Genomic DNA, 17,010 nt, shown 5'->3' on the forward strand with positions numbered 1-17,010 from the left:
ACCCACGCTTTACTCGGAGGCTTGCGATGAATGCACAATTACAGCCTCTCATGCTGGGAGTGCACTGTAATCACAGCTTAAAGAGATGCGCACGGAAAACTAGCCGCTATCATCGAGGCGTGTCCACCGAATCTCGCGGCAATGAAGGCATCGCCAATCCAGCCATCAGCGAGGCAAAACAAACAGAAAGAAAGCATGCTGTACGTATAGATACGCAATCCTTCGTAGCGTGCCTATTTCTGAGAGAGCTCAAACGCTGATCCGAAATTACATGTTTACAGTAAACAGAGGATAATGTATAGCTGCCATCGCCAATTATCCCAGTTAATGGACCATCGTATCCATAAGTGCACCCCAAACACGCTAATATGCCATTATACAATATCACCCAAATGAGTCCTGACCAAACATTCACTCTCATTATGTTGAGGTCAAGGGGTCAACAGCAAGTACTGGAAAGTTTCTTAGAAAAACAATGGGATTCTAGTATTTAACGGTGCACTGACTAGTTTATTTTGATCATAAAACAGATTAAACACATGTAATATAATTAAATTAGGTACTGCATTCATACTAGGGCTAGGTAACGTCACAATATATTTTTCAAAACGAACTCGATTTTTTGCAATGCTTTGATCACAGCAGATTTTTTAATAACGTCGAAAACTTCAACAAAAAACAGTAACTTACATTTCTACAATTTCTTAGAATAAATCGATTCAAAACAGTTCAACTATATTTTTTTGGCAAATTATATTTAATTTAAAATAAATTATATATTTATTAATATAAATTTTATAATATTCTATATTTTCTAATATAACTATTAGAAATTATATTATTAAATTTCTACATACCATAAAAAAATATGTAGATAAATATTTCAGTTTAAAGTAAGTATTACTGTTTTGGTGTATATGGATAATAGTTTAAGCCTTTTCTGATAAAAAAGAACACCATTTTAGAGCAATTATATCAAAATACATGTTGACTATCATCAAAAAAATTATTGAAACTTCTGAAAAATTAAGTTCTACACAAGTTGTTGGGAGATGACAAAACTGATCAGCTGTATCAGGAAATAAAGAGCCCTTCATCAGAAATACAGACAAGAGTTTTTATCAGATCTTTCTCTCTCTCACTCACTCACTCACTCACTGTGAGACAAGGTCTCTCGCCCTCATCCAGACTCCACCTCTAACAAGATGCTCCAGGCAATTCCCTCCAATGGTGGGATCGACCAGCAGCTGGAGCTATTTATATCCTCAGGTCCCCTAGCAGAGTAGCAGCTTGACTCGGCATGACTGGATTAGGATTAACTTGCGCTTCCAGTCTATGACATTATATGATATTATGAACGTCCTGCTCAGGTCAGGTCGATAGAGCTAAAACCACAAAATCTTGGATTAAGTTTTTTCTTCTTCATCATTTCATCATCATCATTTCAACCAAACATTCATTGTAGCCAATTACAGTAGATCCACAATGTTTAAGGCAAGAAGTAAAATACAGTGCACCAAAATATAATACATATTAAAAAATAGCAACATTTTCCTATCCATATTGTATTAAAACATTTTAATATATATAAAAAATGATGACTTCCATGTCATGACACAATTAAACTGTTGAATCAAAAACTAATCAGATCAAAAAATACAAATGAACCTGCCCCTAAATGACACATAAAACAAAACACACTGTCATTGGTTGATTTCATGTTGATTAGAAAGTATCTTCCTGTCTAAGTGGGCAGTTCATGTTCAGAATAAGCAGCAAACCGATGTCAAACCTTAAGGCGATAATCAGAAGTCTGTCTTTGTGAGACTAATGGAATGGTATAGACCTCTCAGCAGATGGTTTGAATGAAAGGTTTACCTCATTAAAACTTGAGAAAACTCCAAATAAAAAGAGACGGACATACTGAACGTGAATGAAAACAGTGCTGCATGCTGGGCGGCTCTGTGAAGCCATCGGCCAATGGCCACATGTGCTTTTAATAGGGAGAAGAGAGATAGCAAGGGTGAGCAATGCTCATTCAAATGTGAATGGCACTAAGGTAGGACACTGCAGGCTCCTGGATGACTAAGAGAGAGAGAGAGAGAGAGAGAGAGAGTGTGTGTGTGTCTGAGGGGCTGTGCACACACTGGCCAACACATTCATGACAACCCCTCTTCAATGACAAATTAGATAGTGAGTCACCAAAATCATCTTCAAATCATCTCTAAAAATCCCTAGCTTAGGGTGGACAATATGACCATATATCATGATATGAGCATATATTGTGTGTGTGTGTGTGTACAAAACAGTAAAAAATACTATTCAAAATTTTTATAAATACTATAATAGTATATAAATATACTAAAACGCACACACACACGTATATATTTGTGTGTGTATTTTAGTATTATTTACATACTATTTTATATTTACTGTAAATTTAATTTTTGCATTTTCAGTTATTTTAATTGCTTTTAAAGTTTTAGTAATTATGTTATGTGCTTTTGCTTTTTGGCTTGTCTCTATAAAGCCTTAATTAATTTTTATTTCAGTTTTAGTAATTTTAGTACTTCAACTTTAACGTATTTATTTCAGTTACTTTCCAAGCAAACATTTCTAATTTTTTGTTAAAGTTTTTAAGTTGAAGTTTTCAAATCTATTACTTATTTTTAATTTTAATTTCAGCTTTATTTTTCAAATACCGATGAATGATTTTTAATAGTTTTAGTATTAGTTAACAATAACAAGACAGGGTTACTGTAAATTCAACAGTTTTATGTTAAATAAGCATGTGGATAATTATGTGGTTATGCCTATTGGATGATTATTGAGGGGCGGCTACTGAATTAAATACTTATAAGAAGGTAAGAACATTCATGACAAAAAAACAAAACAACAACTATTTAAATCAAGTGTTCAACTGAATTAAAAACAAACAAACAAAAACATACACATAGTTTTGGCTCTTAATTCTGATTGGATGAACCATGTTCAAAGCCATTATTAACCAATAAACACGCAAACGTGACGTGACCTCATCAGTCGAGTTGTATTCTATATGAATGCGGCAAGTTGCGAAGTTGTTTGGCAACCGTAAACAACCAAACTGTGCTTTGCGGAGCCAAACACCTTGTAATAACAAGTTCCTTGTCTTGACTTGTTCGGGACACGTCCCGCTTTGCGTTTTGCATTTATCTATGTTTCTTTACCGTTCGCAGGTGTAAACAACGTAACACAGTCCTGCCCACTGAGTAGATGCATCTACCACGGTATAAACGGTACAGCAGGATCTCTACCGGCTGACACGTCCATCATCAAGCCGCCCAGCCCTACTTTCCATCCTCACCAGACAGACTGTCCAGGACAGAGACCCTGCGCCACAAGCACAGCCAAGCGGAACACCTCTCTCTCTCTCTCTCTCTCACACACACACACACACACTCGGCACAAAACAGTGACAATAAAGTGCACTGAAAAGCGCTCATCACTTTCACCACTCAACAGAGAGCGTTCAAGGATGCAGCGTGCGTGTACACACACCCACACGAGAGTGTTAGCGTATCTCAGCACCATGCAATAAAGCCATAGTCTTTACACACCCGTCCGTCCGCCCACTCAACCTCCCTCACTCAGAACACCCTGTACAGAAACAGCGCTTACCCATCAGCCCCTCAAGTCCAGAGCAGGGAGACGGCAGACACTGAGCCAGAGGGGTTACGACTCTCGGGAAACACGCACAGCGACTCCCACGAGCGGCGCTCGATGCCTCTAACAGCACTGAGTGTGGCTCTCTCGGTCTTTCACATTCCCCGTCTCGCTCTCACTGACTCTCTTCCCTCCGGCTGTGTCTGTATCTCACTCCGTCACCCTTGCCCCTCCCCTCTCTCTCTCTCCCGCCCTTCCTCTCAGCTGGTGACATCACAGAGCCGTTGCAGGCATGCTGAGTGTTTATGTGCACTGCTGTAGTTTCCTGGAACACGGGGCAGATTCACAGAAGCTCCAAGACTCTCTCTCTCTCTCTCTCTCTCTCATTAGCACACTACTCTGATGTTTACATAGAGCGTAACGGTGACCACCCACTTTTTCAGTGGCTTTAGTTGGGGAAGTATTTTTCCCTCATTCATTTTCTCCAAACAAATCTGCAATAAAGAGCTCTAAACCAAACCAGCAAACTCTTAGGTAAATAAACAACACTACTTTTGGTTCAAAGGAAAAAAGGTGTTTGAAAATCTGGAAAAATAGAGGTGTTTAAAGGTCCCATGACATGCTACTTTTTGGATGCTTTTATATAGGCCTGAGTGATCCCTAGTACTGTATCTGAAGTCTCTTTCCGAAATTCAGCCTTGGTGCAGAATTTCAGCCACTACAAGCCAGTCCCACAATGAGCTTTCCTCAGGACGTGCCGTTTCTGGGTCTGTAGCTTTAAATGCTAATGAGGAGGAGAGAGGCGGGGCAAGGTGGAGGGTGGGTGTGTCCTTAATCAGCTTGCGGCTATGGTACCATGCGCTAATGTTGACAGTGGATGTATCGCAATGGCTCATAGACACGCAGTCGTTCAAGCTTTCAGTTTGACCCAGAATTTGATCCGGATGGAGAAGTACCAAATGAAGAAGTTGCAACTCAGCGGCTACAGCAGGACGTCTCCGAATGGTTAGTTTAAAACATTGTGTCTGGATACGGTATGCTGTTACAGTTATTATCATGTAGCTAATGCTAACCTACATTGTTGGCTTTTCATGTTGCTCTTATTTGCTATTAGAAACCTTAAGTGCAGCAGAAATTTTTTTGTAACCTTGGCCAGATCTGTGCCTTGCCACAATTCTGTCTCTGAGCTCTTCAGGCAGTTCCTTTGACCTCATGATTCTCATTTGCTCTGACATGCACTGTGAGCTGTAAGGTCTTATATAGACAGGTGTGTGGCTTTCCTAATCAAGTCCAGTCAGTATAATCAAACACAGCTGGACTCAAATGAAGGTGTAGAACCATCTCAAGGATGATCAGAAGAAATGGACAGCACCTGAGTTAAATATATGAGTGTCACAGCAAAGGGTCTGAATACTTAGGACCATGTGATATTTCAGTTTTTCTATTTTAATAAATCTGCAAAAATGTCAACAATTCTGTGTTTTTCTGTCAATATGGGGTGCTGTGTGTACATTAATGAGGAAAAAATGAACTTAAATGATTTTAGCAAATGGCTGCAATATAACAAAGAGTGAAAAATTTAAGGGGGTCTGAATACTTTCCGTACCCACTGTATATATATATATATATAATTATCAGCTATAGACACTAACCACCAGTGCAACTAAATTATCAGACCTCTGCCATTATACAGATACCTTTTCGGATAGGTGCCGTTTTGGAAAATTGCTACCATGCCAACATCATTTATTTGTTTACATATTTTATATTTCATAAATCTTAAAGGTTTTTACAATCTTATTACAATTACATCAAGCTCTGCAATCTGGAAATATGGATAACGCGAGCGCCATAACACCAGAACGGTTATCCAAACAACAAAGAAATGTACAATACTCACGTTACAGTGTGTGTATTCACACACACACACTTGATGCTATATACCTTTACATTAGCGACAGAACTGGGCTGTATTGGCCCACATTGAGAAACAGTCTGAAATGGTGGCGCAGACATACAAAACATGGGAGTTGTATCGGCGTTTACCAGAGAAAATAAAATTAACCCACTGTTTCTTCATAGGCTCGGATGAAGGAACTAAAAAAATACTCTGGTGTTCATTTGTACATCCAAACACTGAGCAACTGCCATGCTTCGCTCGTTTGCAGGCCACAATGTCTCTCGAGGAAAAAAAAAAAAAATTGTGCTCGCCTCGCACTGTAGTAGCTCATTTTCTCATGGGCGGGCAAAGCAGAGAAAGGGGAGGTAACCTTTCCCCGTATGACGACATATAGGGAAGATTCCAGAATGGGCCGTCTGAGCTTTCATTTTCTCAATTTACCCAGGGCTCGGTTTACACCCATCACCTTTTCTGCCACTGGGGGACCATATGAGGCTAGGGGAACTCATATTAATGTTAAAAAACCTCATAAAGTGAAATTTTCATGCCATGGGACCTTTAATATCTTTTAGGAGTGAATGAACTAGCACTGCGAATAAGGGTTTTTCACACATGAAATAGTTAACCCTGGGTCATTCTTGAAGAATCCTGGGTTATCTTGCTTCACGATTCACACTGCTCATAATTTACCTGGGGGTAACAATTAATCCTGGGTATTCATAAACTGACATTTCACATTGTACATTCCTAAACCCTGGGTTAACACTCTAATTTGCATATTTGCAGTGTCATTGTCATTGATTGGATAAACGCAGCACGCAACCTGTTTACATAGCTCTAGCATTGTGCATCCTCGTATTGTCGACTGTACTATCGAGTTTATGTTGAATGGAAATTTAGGACTATAAAGATAAGAATGAAATAATCTCTTCTTCCCTCAAATTGTTGCGTTTTCTGTCAGCATTTGACATTTATCCTCTCAAAAGCTGAAATTACTGTTTATATACAACATGCGGTGTTTCCGTGACTGTCCAAAGCAGGCAAATATGAGTACGCGATTGGTTGTCTGTTGCTAAGCGTCTAGCTTTAACATTCTAACACCGTGTCCTAACCAGACGCGATGCGATAAGATTCCAGCGACAAGCAGTTTGATGTGAAGATGTGAAAATGAGAAGTGATAAAATCTATCAAAAACCACAGCCAATCAGAAGAGAGTGTGGGCGGGCTCTCGGCAAGAGCACAGTAGACACAATGAAATGGGCAAGTATATAGTAAAATTCATAAATATTACACCATTTAAACATTATTTAAAGTACATACGGAGTGACTGAACCAATCTTTGTCATAGAATATGCTTGTTTTTGCGCATTGAGTTGACAGTTTGAACGTTCTTGTGCCCATTTATTTATTTTCAAGATCTGAAGTGAATTTGCCAGTGTTGTTTTCATTACAGCTAAAAAGCTGGGAACACAGAATGATATTCAAACTCAAATCAGACGCTTTTAACATTAAATAAAGCACTAAACAGTACCTGATATTATCATTGCCATATTATGTGTTGCTGTTCCAGCTGCGATGTCGCGGAGAAATAGAAGCCATCATCACAATGTGGGGTTAGCACTGCAAATGCGGTTCTAACCCTGCTCTGGAGCAGGGTTCCAGAACCCCGGGTTAAAAGCAGTGTTTAGAATGATAACCCGGGGTTGAGCACAGTGTGAAAAGCCCTTATGTGAATCAGAAATAATGGTATAATATGTAAAAATGTTGACTAGAAGTCAAGTATAAGTTCGAGTTTGTAGAATATAACTTAAAGGGGTACTTCACCCCTGGAAAGATGAATGTGTATTTAAAATTGGTCATTTATGTAGTAGAAATGTGAAATTATTTTTGAATTTGGAGCTTTCTAGACTGAGAAAAGGCAGAAAATGTATTTTTGACTAATGTGGATGAAAGACAACAACTCCCAGAATTCACTTGTTTTGCTACCCTTGCGAGGCCACGCCCAAACCACGCCTATCGGTTACAGGCGGCATTCAGGAAAATTCAAACAAATAAATCGTGAGTTAGTTCATACATTTACAGCGAAATGGTGCTAAATTGCTTTGTACCTGGATGTACACCCAAAACCAGGAAAGGACAAGTAAGTTTCCATCATTTTCCGATTAAGTTAAAGATTTGTAGCGATGTAAACAGTGGCTGCGGGCCATCAAACACCCGAAGTTTGGAGATGACACCGTTATAGAAAACCTAAAAAAACGCAGAATATGTAGTCTCCATTTCAAGCACGAGGACTACGAACCAAATATCTTTGCAATGAAGAGAACCATTCTGAAGGACACCGCGATACCATCTATATTCACTTTCCCAGAGGACGAACAGCCTGGGCATCTGGTACTAAGCGTATTCGCCCAGAGGTAAGACTCGCTGATACTAGACTGATAACACAGTAGCCTATATGTAGTGTTGTAGGTAGCAGTAAAACTGCAAACTTAGCAAAGTAACGTTAGATAGACAATTACATATAAGTTGCATATAAGTTGACTGTTATCAAAGTAAAGCCTCTGTTCTGTAAAACTGAGTTTATTTATCTATTTATGCTAACGTTACCACAAAAGCCTGTTGCTGTATTGGTTGAGATGACTGCAGAGACCGATAAATTTGCGAGATGAACCACTGACCACTGCAGACAAAATAAAGTTAATTACTGTAAGCTTAAAAATATATTGACACCCACTTTTGATAAAATCTTTGATCTATGTCCATGAGTAACCTCAAAAGCGCATATGTATGGGCGTGGTGAAAAAATGCGGAACTACCTGCTATTACTGGCTGTAGTTTTAAGCCTCTGGCCAAAAAAGCCTCCGATGACGCAAAATGACGATTTTTGCGTCATCGGAGGCTTTTTTACAGAATAAAAATGCATAAATCTCTCATCTCGGGCTGATATGAAGGGGGAAAGCACGCTAATTCGAAAATACTAGTGGTATTCTACTAATACAAAGCTTAATGCTAAATCCTGAAGTAACCCTTTAAGTAAAAAGAAAAGTATATAGTGAAAAAAAATTAAGATTTAAAATAAAGATTTAGGAAATCTAAGTTCAAAGCAACACTTTCACATACAATAGAGTTCACATTGAAAAAGGTTTCTTTGCAGCAATTTCGAACATTAAGAAATTATTTCTCTAATTTGTGGATTTATCTAAATAAATAAATAAATAAATAACTTTGTAGTGCAGTTCTTCAATATGGATTCAGCATTTAAAGACAAAAAACAAAACAAAAAGACATCTACCTCAGTGCTCATGCTTGGTCTAACCTGAACGGTTTATACATAATCGCCAAAGTATTTAAAAAATAAAACCTATTTTATTGCAAAACTGTCAAAAATATGCAGTAGCATTCCCATTAAAAAGGCTTTTTACGGTGATTTTTGTTTCAACAGTAAGAAACAATTTGTCTAATTGGTGGATTTCTCTTAAATTAATGAATATAACATTTTCTAGTTCTTCAATGGGGATTTAGCATTTATATACAATAAATAAAGACTTGAGAAAATGAAAAAAGAAAATGTGTGTGATTTTTAGTGTTTTAGAGATGGCATGAGGTAAGCTATCCCATTAAGTAAAAAAGCAGCAAAGTAAAAAAAAAAAAAAAAAAATATTTATAATATAATATAATATAATTATAAAGTAAAAAAAAAAAAAAAAAAAAAAAAAAGTATATTTAAAGTAAAATAAGTAGAAAATATATTTAAATTTTGATTTTTACTTTCAGAATTCTACTGCTGTGCTCTATAGGACACTGAAAATCTCTAAACATCTTAAAGTAAGTCATATGGGTTGGAAATGACATAAGGTGTCAAGATTATTTTTTAAGATGACTAGGAATGGCGAAAAAAACAAACAAACAAAAAAAAAACATGTGAAACATGTCATCGGACTCCACATTTAACATTCCCAGCTGAGCTCATTTACAGATACTCGAGTTTATCACTTTATTGATTGATCGACTGACTCATTGGACAGGAATATCTTGAGGATCATGAGCTCAAACGCCGTGTACGGCCATCGATCTTCTCCAGCATATTGTTCAGGGAAATCCCATAACTTAGTAAAAATACTAAGCGATTTATTTCACAATGGCTATAAGCAAACACAAGAAGAGCGCTAATATAATAATGTAATGACAAATTTGGCAAGAGTATCCCAATCTCCAGCCTAGTTCGTTTGTCACCTAATTAATCTGGAAGACTTAGCTCACCATTTTTGGGAAGAAAAAACAACACGCATGATTAGCTCTTTCGTCTTTGAATAATTGAAGGTAATAAGAAAGCTGGAGAGCGAGGTGCTTGAGAAAAATCACAAATGAGAACATTAGATCCGTGATGGATGGAGCGTCGTTGGGATTTTGAGCGGCAGACTCCATCATGTGACGCCACACACGCCCCATCCATGAACACGGTATCTTTCAGAAAATTGCGCGTTTCGAAAGGGATCGGAAGAAGCGGAGAGGAGGTCCATCTTCACGGGACAGCCTGCCTGACAGGTCACGTTGGTAAAGCCTGGTGCTTAACAAAGCAGAAAATCAATGGCACATTTACTTGGGCTCAATGTTAATCAATACGCAGTGTGTACAGATATGGGCACAGAAAAACCAAGAGACAGGGAGAGAAAGAGAGCGCTGAAATATTTATCCTACAGATCCCTTTCATACAGCGACGCCAAGCAAACAATACCACACGGCCAACACCCAAACGAAGTGCTGTTGGATCCTTTACAAAGAGCCTGGAGCATTAAAATACAGCTCAGCCCAAAATAAGGAGAGAACACAATCTCGACTCTCATATAAACAAACACGCACTCAGATAAATCTCTTCCACATCACAAAGATGAAATGTAATCAACATTCCCTCCTCTTCGGGTTAGTCAAAGCACTTAAGAACAAGGAACAGTGTAGTATAAATTAGGGATTGGCAGTATAGCTTAAGTCATTTATCATCATAACGGTAGGAATAATGATATGTACATATCACAAAATAGTTATTTTTGCTGGGGGGTGAAACGGTTAATTAATATTACTTCTGGAGTTAGGCAATTGGAAAAAATCTTTATTTATTTTTAAATAAATAAATAAAAATAACTTATGGGAGCTAGTTCTTTGAAACAGAAACAGTCTAACCTGTGCTGTTAAGACCCGAGTATACTTCATTTTCCATGTTCCGCTCTGTCTCAAAAGACCCTTTTTAAAGTATACACCTTTGGCAGTGAGCGTGGAAAGATGCAATTGGTGAGTGCACATTATCTAGTGGACTTTGTTTGGACCCTCCTGAAAATTACACCATGTGGACAGCGCGCAGACCGGCGTAGAATGCGAAAGGGCTGAAGTATACTTTGGATTTTAGATTCCAAAAAAAAATTATTCTTATGAACGGATTCTTTTTTATTTAAACAAAACATACAGCCCAACCAGTCTAGTTTAATTAAAAATAATAATAATAATAATAAATTATTCATATGAACTGATTCTTTTTAGTTAAACAGAAACATAGACCCCAATCAGTATAGTTTGATTGCAGGAAAAGTGATTCTTAAGAACTGATACTATTCAGTGAAATGAAAACATACAGCCCAATCAGTGCATACTGATTTATAAAAAATAAAAAAAATCCCAAAAACTGATTAATTTTAGTGAAACAAAGACATACAGCCCAACTAATGTAGCGTGACTCCAGAAAGAATGATTAAGAACTGATTCTAGTGTTGTCAAAAGTACCGACTTGGTACCGAAATTTTAAAAATGTGACAATACCAGCATTACCTCGTATTTTGAGCACTGTTAAGTTGATTCCTAAACACCTCTGATTGGCCATTGTGTTCACGCACTTAACAGATATGTGTGTGATTGGCTACAATGATCAACACTGGCTTGCTTAGTTGGGGACACTTGACATTTGATATTGAACAGTATTCTTGACATTTATTCAACAGTGCTTCTGATCTGCCTGCATTAACACTATTCTTTAAGAGCTGCTGTGCAGCTAAAATTTATGTACCAGTTATCAATGTAAAGCTGCTTTGACACAATCTGCATTATAAAAAGCGCTATATAAATAAAGGTGACTTGACTTGACTTCAAAAAGCTGTTGTAAATAGACCACGCGCTTACACAGATACACATGGGAGCGTTTAAAAGCAGGCATCTATCAGCAGATATATTAAGGATTTCGCTGATATAGGGGTGAATTCTGGTTGATTGGGACACTTTTTCCAAGTCATCACAATGGCAAAAAGTGTCCCAATTACCCTGAATTCACCCTACGCCTGCTTTCAAACACTCCCGTGTGTATCAGTGTAAGCGCTCAGTGAAGAGCGTCAAAAATGTCTATGAACAACATGTTTCTGAAGCGTTGATCACTGCAGCCAATCACAGACATATCCGATGAGCACGTGAACACAATGGCCAATCAGAGGTGTTTAAGAATCCACTCAACTGGTGCTCAAAATGCTAGGGGGAAATGCTGGTATCATCACATTTTTAAAATTTCATTATCGACTTGGTGAATGAATGAATGAATGAATGAATGAATGAATGGGCTCTTTTAAGTGAATCAAAAACACTTATGAATCAGTCAGAACAGTTACTGAATTCATCTGGCTCACTTCACGTAAAGGCATGTTGTTACTTGCTTATTTTTTTGTTTTTTTGCTTAAGTAAAATATATTTTCAATGGCATATAAGGATTATCGACAGGCCAATTTTAAAATACAAAAAATAATATATCTATTGCAATTGTTCAAATATTAAGAATGTTGTGTACACACAAATTCATATTAACATTTTAAATGAAGAGATTTTAGTGTTTTTTTTTTTTTTTTTTTTATCTAGATGAATTGGCCATAGCCTTAAAAATGTCATTTGGTGCGACTTTGATTTATCTTAAAATTAATTCATTTCCTCAACATGCTTAACATTTTTTTTTTTTTTTTTTTTTTTACAAGTTCTCAGTAATTAAAGTGTTTAGAAACAAAGTATTTGCAGTTCTTTTGAGATTCTCTGAATAATTACCTTATGTTTTTGTTTTATAACTTCAGAGTTGCCTTCTTAAATGTAGTTAATTAATTTTCCTGTAAATCACATGAAACTGATAAAAATGTTTTAAAAATAGCATTCACTTAAGCATACTGTATTAGTGATTCATATTTCAGCAACAGAAATGAGATATTTTATTTTTAATTTAATACAGTTATTGCAATTATTGGTCGCACCACATGATGTGTGGTCGCTCCAAATGACATGAAGACAGTAAAAACAGTAATATTGTGAAATATTATCACAATTTAAAATAACTGTTGTCTATTTGAATCTATTTAAAATGTAATTTATTCCTGTGATGCAAAGCTGTATTTTCAGCATCATTACTCCAGTCTTCAGTGTCACATGATCCTTTAGAAATTATTCTAATATGATGATTTGCTGCTCAAGAAACAATTAACAACTTGATATTTTTTGTGTAAACTGTTTTTTTTTTTTTTTTTTTCTCCCAGGATTCGTTGTTAAATAGACCCCAACCCTTTGAAAGTTAGTGTAGACTACAGTTCAAACATCTGGGGTCACTAAGATTTGAAACGTTGAAAAGTAATCACAATATGAATTAGAAAACACACAGAACACCCTAGCAACTACACAACAACACACTAATATCTACCTAGAACACTATAGCAACTGCATGGCATTATTCTAACAAACACTCAGAATACCTTAGCAACAGCAAAGCAACGTCCTGGTAACATCCCACAACACCCTGGGGTGAGTTTAGCAAAAGGCAATCAGAACTCACTTTTTTCTTCAGATAATGTAAAAATCTAGTTTGACCTGAATGAGAACATGTCGGAGGCCATGACGCCAACACATCTTCACTACAAACTGATTGCAGAGATAACAGGCACGTAAACAAACGGCTGCGGACTAAAATAGCCCATCTGTAAACCTCAGCTGGGAACGAGTGAGAGTCAAGAGTTCTAGCAGTGATGTCAGGGAGGTACTCTGATCAACAACAAAAGTGCCCATTGAAAAAAACACCTGGGCTTCATACACATGGAGCTCAGCCAGAGCTCATGCAAAGCAGGTCCTCTCCCCGAATCATGAACTCGTGAGTGGGAAGGCCTTTTCCATGACAGCTTTACAGCCCGTGATGGCTCAGAAAGCTCCAGGATACAAACTCCTTCATCCTGCCTGGATTATTTTAGTTTTAACAACAGATCTGCTCTGATAAACAGGGCAGAAATAGAAAGCACTTAAAAGGCAGTGGAAGAAGAGAAACTTTACCAGGATGTGTGGAGGTGGACGGAAATGTTGCTGGCTTTCCACTACACTGTACGAATTAAAAGATACTTAAAAAACACTTAAAACACAGGTGCCAAAAATATTCTATTCTGTATGTAAACAACTTCAGTGTATATTTCAAGTGCCTCAAAACCTTGTAATGGGTTCTTAACAGAGGTGCCGACAGTCTTTAGAGATCTTGCAGAGGTTTCTCAGAGAACTGCCTTTCTTTTTATTTTAATTATTAAATTATAAATTACAATAATAATAATATGTTTTTATTTTTGTATAATTGTTTATTGTTTGGTGATCAATGTGTGAAAAAGCTGAAATAAATATAAAATAATAATAAAAAATTCTTCTAATTAACTTTCATACATTTTAAATACATTTTAAATACACACATATATACATTACAGTCCAAAAGTTTGGAACCACTAAGATTTTTAATGTTTTTAAAAGAAGTTTCGTCTGCTCACCAAGGCTACATTTATTTAATTAAAAATACAGTAAAAACAGCAATATTGTGAAATATTATTACAATTTAAAATAACTGTTTTCTATTTGAATATATTTCACAAAGTAATTTATTCCTGTGATGGCAAAGCTGAATTTTCAGCATCATTACTCCAGTCTTCAGTGTCACATGATCCTTTAGAAATTATTCTAATATGATGATTAGCTGCTCAAGAAACAATTAACAACTTGATATTTTTTGTGTAAACTGTTTTGTTTTGTTTTCTCCCAGGATTCGTTGTTAAATAGACCCCAACCCTTTGAAAGTTAGTGTAGACTACTGTTCAAACATCTGGGCTTCAGTGTCACATGATCCTTCAGAAATCATTCTAATATGCTGATCTGCTGCTCAAGAAACATTTAATGTGTACAATTGTACAAAATATTTGTGTACAATATTTTTTTTTCAGGATTATTTGATGAATAGAAAGTTCAAAAGAACAGTGTTTATCTGAAATCTAATCTTTTGTAACATTATAAATGTCTTTACTGCCACTTTTGATTGATTTAATGCATCCTTGCTGAATAAAAGTATTCATTTCTTTAATTTCTTTTCAAAAAAATAAAAATAAAAATTCTTACTGACCCCAGACTTTTGAACGGTAGTGTATAATGCTACAGAAGCTTTGTATTTCAGATAAATGCTGTTCTTTTGAACTTTCTATTCATCAAGGAATCTCATTGATGATTAAGTTTTTTAAAAGTGTAAAAAACAACTAAATGGGATAATAAATTTTGAAGTTTTATTAAGTGTTAACAATGAGATCGTGTGTTGTTGTTGTTTTTTTTTTTTTTTAATCAATTAACACTGCTTTTGTCATTTTTTACAAGATGGACAAAATGTGTCACCAAAAAAGTCATTCGGTTTAACCAAAATTTCAGTTTTACTGAATGACGATATTTTCAAACAATGTTAACAGGCTGATATCTAGCTAGCTAGCTAACAAAAGGACAATCAAACATATTATATTTAGTACAAATATTTTAAAATATAACAACATTTTTTCATGTTTTATAGCAGTTTATAGCAAGTGAAAACATGAATTTTTCAAATAGTTAAGAGAGAGTTAGTTACTTTGCTTCATGACCATGTGGTCCTCTGCAGGTGTATGAATGATGTCACATCCTGTCTCAAGATATTGAACGCATGACTTGATCCAAAATGATCCCTTTATATTGGTTACTCCGAATGACATTAATGATTTTTTTTCCCCAGACATTCTTTCTCATAACAAAGCAACGACTTCTATACATAATTTTAATACCATTTAGCACTATTATGTTATAAAATCGTGATGTTATAAAATCATGCCAGAATAAAAAACATATACATTATTTTAATCACAAATGAAATGGCTGTATTGGCCTTTGGAAAGTTAAACCGAATGACTGTTTGACACTTAAAAATCTCTAAAATACCTTTTTATGTAGCAAAATATCATTAAAACCTTTTGGATTTAATAAAAGAGATCTAGTTGTACTACCTTACATACTTTGGATGTCATATCTTTTTTTTTTTTTTTTATTATTATTAAGGCCTTTGGACAGAAAAAATACCCATCACGTCATTGATATATGTATATATATATATATATATATATATATATATATATATATATGTATATTTGTATTATAGTCTAATGATTGTTTGGTGATCAATGTGTCAAAAAGCAGAAGAAAGAAATATGGGCATTACATATGGATTATTGAACACTCAAACATTAAAACAATCCTTATCAGTCATAACAAAACAACATCTGTCGATCTCTATTGGAGACACTGTCACTTACTCCTCTGTGCCACTTTAATGTGCTAAAATGAGCTTATGGATATAGGACACCCTTTCTCTCCCCATTTCTCTCCTCCTTTCAGCGATGCGGGCCAAAATGGTAAATAATGCAGCTCCTCTAATGATCAGCTCTGAATGGAGAAATCTGCAGCCAGCCAAACAGATGAGGGAAATAAATAAAAGATGGATGCTACAGTATAAACAAGAAGCCTCGCTGTACTCAGGGATGGGGGGGGTGGGGGTGGGGGGGTTGGGACGACAGACCTGAAATACAGAGAGAGAGAGTGAGCGAGAAAGACTGCAAGAATGATATTTTCATCCTTCCCCCCTAGGGCACTGAAGCCCAACTCCAAATATGTGAAATACTGTGTCATTTATTATTGATTTACGCTATTTATAATCCTGCCTTGGTGTGTGTGAAACTGTCCAGCTGCAAACTCACAGAGCAGCGGGATAGATATAACAGCGTTTCATTAGAATAAAACACGTGAGGTCAGAGTCTCCATCTGTTTTATACGCCAATGTTAATAGTGCTCCCTTCAAACTTGAAAAGAAACATTGGTGTAATGACGTGAAGCCAGAGACATTTACTTAAGCCCATTCAGAGCAGACCTAGAATAAATGGCTGATAGGGTAAAATAAAATATGAGCAAAATCAAGCCAGCAAACATCCTCTTACAAATCAAAAGCCTTAGAGAAAAGGTATCTCTTCACGTACACTACCAGCCAAATGTCTGGACAGACAAGATAATTCTTTATTAGTATTATTTAAAACATTTTAGGACAACGGTAAGACAAATCTATAGTATAGTAAATATATTATATTTTAAGATCTTTT

The 17,010-nt window shown here is 36.2% G+C and overlaps 1 protein-coding gene across 4 annotated transcripts in view; it reads right to left on the reverse strand.

Moving 5' to 3' along the window:
• Window positions 1-17,010, reverse strand: part of hdac4 (histone deacetylase 4) — a 259,783-nt gene that overhangs the window by 113,459 nt on the left and 129,314 nt on the right. The window contains exon 1 of one of the 4 annotated variants that reach the window (XM_048194568.1): window positions 3,661-4,385. The exons of the other annotated variants lie outside the window; for them this stretch is intronic. Coding sequence (XP_048050525.1) covers window positions 3,661-3,664 — 4 coding nt within the window. The 5' untranslated portion in view covers window positions 3,665-4,385. Of the gene's footprint in view, window positions 1-3,660; window positions 4,386-17,010 lie in introns of those variants that run through there. 4 annotated transcript variants of the gene reach the window in all.

Source organism: Megalobrama amblycephala, linkage group LG6 (assembly GCF_018812025.1).
Source record: "Megalobrama amblycephala isolate DHTTF-2021 linkage group LG6, ASM1881202v1, whole genome shotgun sequence".
Taxonomy (NCBI): Eukaryota; Metazoa; Chordata; class Actinopteri; order Cypriniformes; family Xenocyprididae; genus Megalobrama; species Megalobrama amblycephala.